Below are 3,225 nucleotides of genomic sequence, written 5' to 3'. Positions count from 1 at the left end.
CTCCCACCTGCCTCTGTGGCAAACACATTCCCTTTTACTCTCTCTCTCTTTTGGGGTGTTATGGTTTGCAATGCATATACCAAGTGACCATCATGGTTTCTCTATAGTCTATTTACCTCAGGAATCTAACAACCTGAGTGAGCCCTCCAAGAACCATTTAAATGATGGTCCCTTCTCAGCGGGGCGCGGGCAAGGGTGCGGTGGTTGTGGTGGCTGCGCAGCTGACACAGAAACGCCTAAATTTCCTCTTAGAGTGAAGTAGAATTTCTTAAGAACATAATGGATGGAGAAGAGAAAACCTATGGTGGTTGTGAAGGTCCTGATGCTATGTATGTCAAATTAATATCCTCTGATGGTCATAAGTTTATTGTAAAAAGAGAACATGCATTAACATCAGGAACAATAAAAGCCATGTTGAGTGGCCCAGGTCAGTTTGCTGAAAATGAAACCAATGAAGTCAATTTTACAGAGATCCCTTCACATGTGCTATCCAAAGTGTGCGTGTATATCACATACAAGGTTCGTTATACTAACAGCTCCACCGAGATTCCTGAATTGCCAATTGCACCTGAAATTGCACTGGGACTGCTGATGGCTGCGAATTTCCTAGATTGTTAAATAAAATAAATTATAATATACTCTTAACTTTTTTCAGTATTTAGTACCCGTAGTTAAGTTAGTAACTTTTCATATATAGCATGTTTCCTGTGTGCAATTGAACTTTTAATGTTCATTGCCAAACAGATTATCTTCTATTTTTTTGCATAGAAATCAGAGCTGACATTCGTTTGCTACATCAGAAAATTAAGGACATCTTCAAAAACTGAGAAATAAACTAATATGCCAATTCATAGGTGGTTTTGCCTTCGATTTTTGATGATTTTTTTAATTAATGGTGGTACAGTAAATGCTAAAATTTAGGCATAAATGTACATGTTCTACAAGAAAATAATTGGCTCTGTATTTTTATGTTTTGTTTTGTTTTCTTAAACTATTCTGATTTTCTAGATATCATTAGTAGCATTATTCGTTATGCAAATGTTGCATTATAAACGTGTTTATAACTTAGCCAAGACTTCAATTTTTTTATAACTGTCAAAGACGTAAGATTTGAAAGTTCTTATCTGTCTTTTCATAAACTGCAGTATTGTTTAAATGTTTCTTGTCCTTTTATTTATAGCTGAGATTTAAGAACTTGATATGAAAGCAGTTTTTGAAGATTGCTAGTCAGTTTTTGGAGCTAGTAACTGCATGTAGCCAACAGGTCAACTACATGAATGATTAAATGTGCGTTGTTCATTTTAATCAATTCACAGTATTTCTTGACTATAGTTATTTTCCCCCAATATTCATTCTTCCATAGTTCCTTGTTTTGTTCACATTTTTGTATGTACGTATTTAGACATAACTTCGTTAGACCTTAAAAACTATTTATTTTTCTATTATTTATTCTAATCTTCTAATACTATTCTAATCTTCCTCCTTCCATTTGAATTATTTATGAGAAACATTTTGAGATACACAATGCAATGTTTACAATATACTTTGTTACACATAATCGTGTCTTAAAATTTATCATCCCAAGAGAATATGATAATTATGATTGGTGGGTCTTTTACCCGCTGTTACATTATATTCCAAAAATGAGAGCAGTCATTCTATGTCTGTCCCTCTCTCTCTGACTGATTTCACTTAGCATGATACTCTCCATATCGATCCACTTATATGCAAATTTCATTATTTCATCTTTTCGAACAGATGCATAGTATTCCATTGTATAGATGTACCAATGTTGTTTTTTAACCAGTCATCTCTTCTCGGGCACTCGGATTTTTTTCCAGATTCTGGCTATTGCAAAGAGTTCTGCAATGAATGTACATATTCAGATGTCATTTCTACTGTATTCTTTGCATCTCCATTATATATTCCCAGAAATGGTATTGCGGGCTCAAATGGGAGCTTAGTGTCTAGTTTTTTTGAGAAACGTCCATATTGTTTTCCACAAGGCTGCACCAGTCAGCATTTCCACCAGCAGAGAAAGAGAGTGCCCTTCGACCCACATCCATGCCAACAATGGTTGCTTTTATTCTTTTGGATATGTGCCAGTTTCTCTGTTGTGACATGGTATCTATTTTTTTATCTGTATCTCCCTGATGATTTGTGATGAAGAGCATTTTTTCATGTGCCTTTTGGCCTTTCAGATTTCTTCTCTGAGAAAGTTTCTGTTTATTTCTTTGCTCCACTTTCTGATGGGATGGATGTTTTCTTACTGTAGAGTTCAACAGGTGCCTTGTATACCCTTGATGTTCACCCATTATCAGATGGGTATTGGGTGAATATCCTTTATCATTCTGTAAACTGTCTTTGTATTAAGCTCACTGATTCTTTTGAGGCACAGAGGCTACTTAGTTTAAGAGAGTCCCATTAGTGTATCACTATTTCCACTTGCTTGTTCTATGGCATATCACCTTTGACAATACTTTTATTTTCAATAACGTGGAGGATTTTGCTGACCTTCTCTTCAATGAAACTTATGGATTCAGATCTGATGCTGAGGTTCTTTAATCCATATTGATCTGACCTTTGTGCATGGTCTTAGGTGGAGGTCTGAGTCCATTTTTTTTTTGCATGTAGCTGTCCAGTTTTAAGAAATTGTTTCCAAGCCATGGAGCAGAGTGCCTGGTAATTATCTCGCTATTCATCGGTGTTTTGTCCCTTTCTGTTATTTAATATTCCCCAGATGAGTGCAGTATTTCTATGCATGTCCCTCTCTTTCTGCCTCATTTCACCTAGCATGATACTGACTATGTTGAAATACTTGTATGTAAATTTCATGCCTTCATTCTTTCTAACAGTTGCAGTGTATTCCATTTGAAGGATAGAGTATTCTTGGTTAAGCAATCATTGCATTGATTTTTTTCACTATAATCTTCCATTGTCTTTGGGCTAGAATGGTTTCCTTTGATAAGTCTGCTGCAAATCTAAGGGATTCTCCTTTTTATGTGATTTCCTTCTTCAGCCTTTCTGCTTACAGTATTATGTCTCTAACTGTGGTATCCGTCATTCTGAATATGATATCTTGGAGTCTCTTTATTAGAGTCTCTTAGAGCAGGTACCTTTCAAGCTCCTTGAATCTGGATGTCTGCATTCTTCAGCTTTGGGACATACTCAGCAATGATGTCCTTAACTGTTGATACTTCATTGGGGTTGCCTCCCCATTCTTCT

At 36.0% G+C, this 3,225-nt stretch overlaps 1 protein-coding gene across 1 annotated transcript; it reads left to right on the top strand.

Annotated features, from left to right (window-relative positions):
* The first annotated feature begins 279 nt into the window (after window positions 1–279).
* LOC130029857 (elongin-C-like) lies at window positions 280–618 on the top strand. Its single transcript, XM_056120938.1, has one exon. It carries the CDS (start codon window positions 280–282, stop codon window positions 616–618), a length of 339 nt encoding a protein of 112 aa, XP_055976913.1.
* Window positions 619–3,225: the final 2,607 nt, after the last annotated feature.

The sequence above is a fragment of the Sorex fumeus genome, unplaced genomic scaffold (genome assembly GCF_029834395.1).
Source record: "Sorex fumeus unplaced genomic scaffold, SorFum_2.1 ptg000043l, whole genome shotgun sequence".
NCBI classification, from domain to species: domain Eukaryota; kingdom Metazoa; phylum Chordata; class Mammalia; order Eulipotyphla; family Soricidae; genus Sorex; species Sorex fumeus.
The sequence above is the reverse complement of the archived record's forward strand: the minus strand, read 5'-3'. Positions and strand labels throughout refer to the sequence as shown.

Excerpts from the sequence above, each read along its gene's own strand:
- LOC130029857 (XM_056120938.1), top strand. The coding sequence starts at position 280 with ATGGATGGAGAAGAGAAAACCTATGGTGGTTGTGAAGGTCCTGATGCT.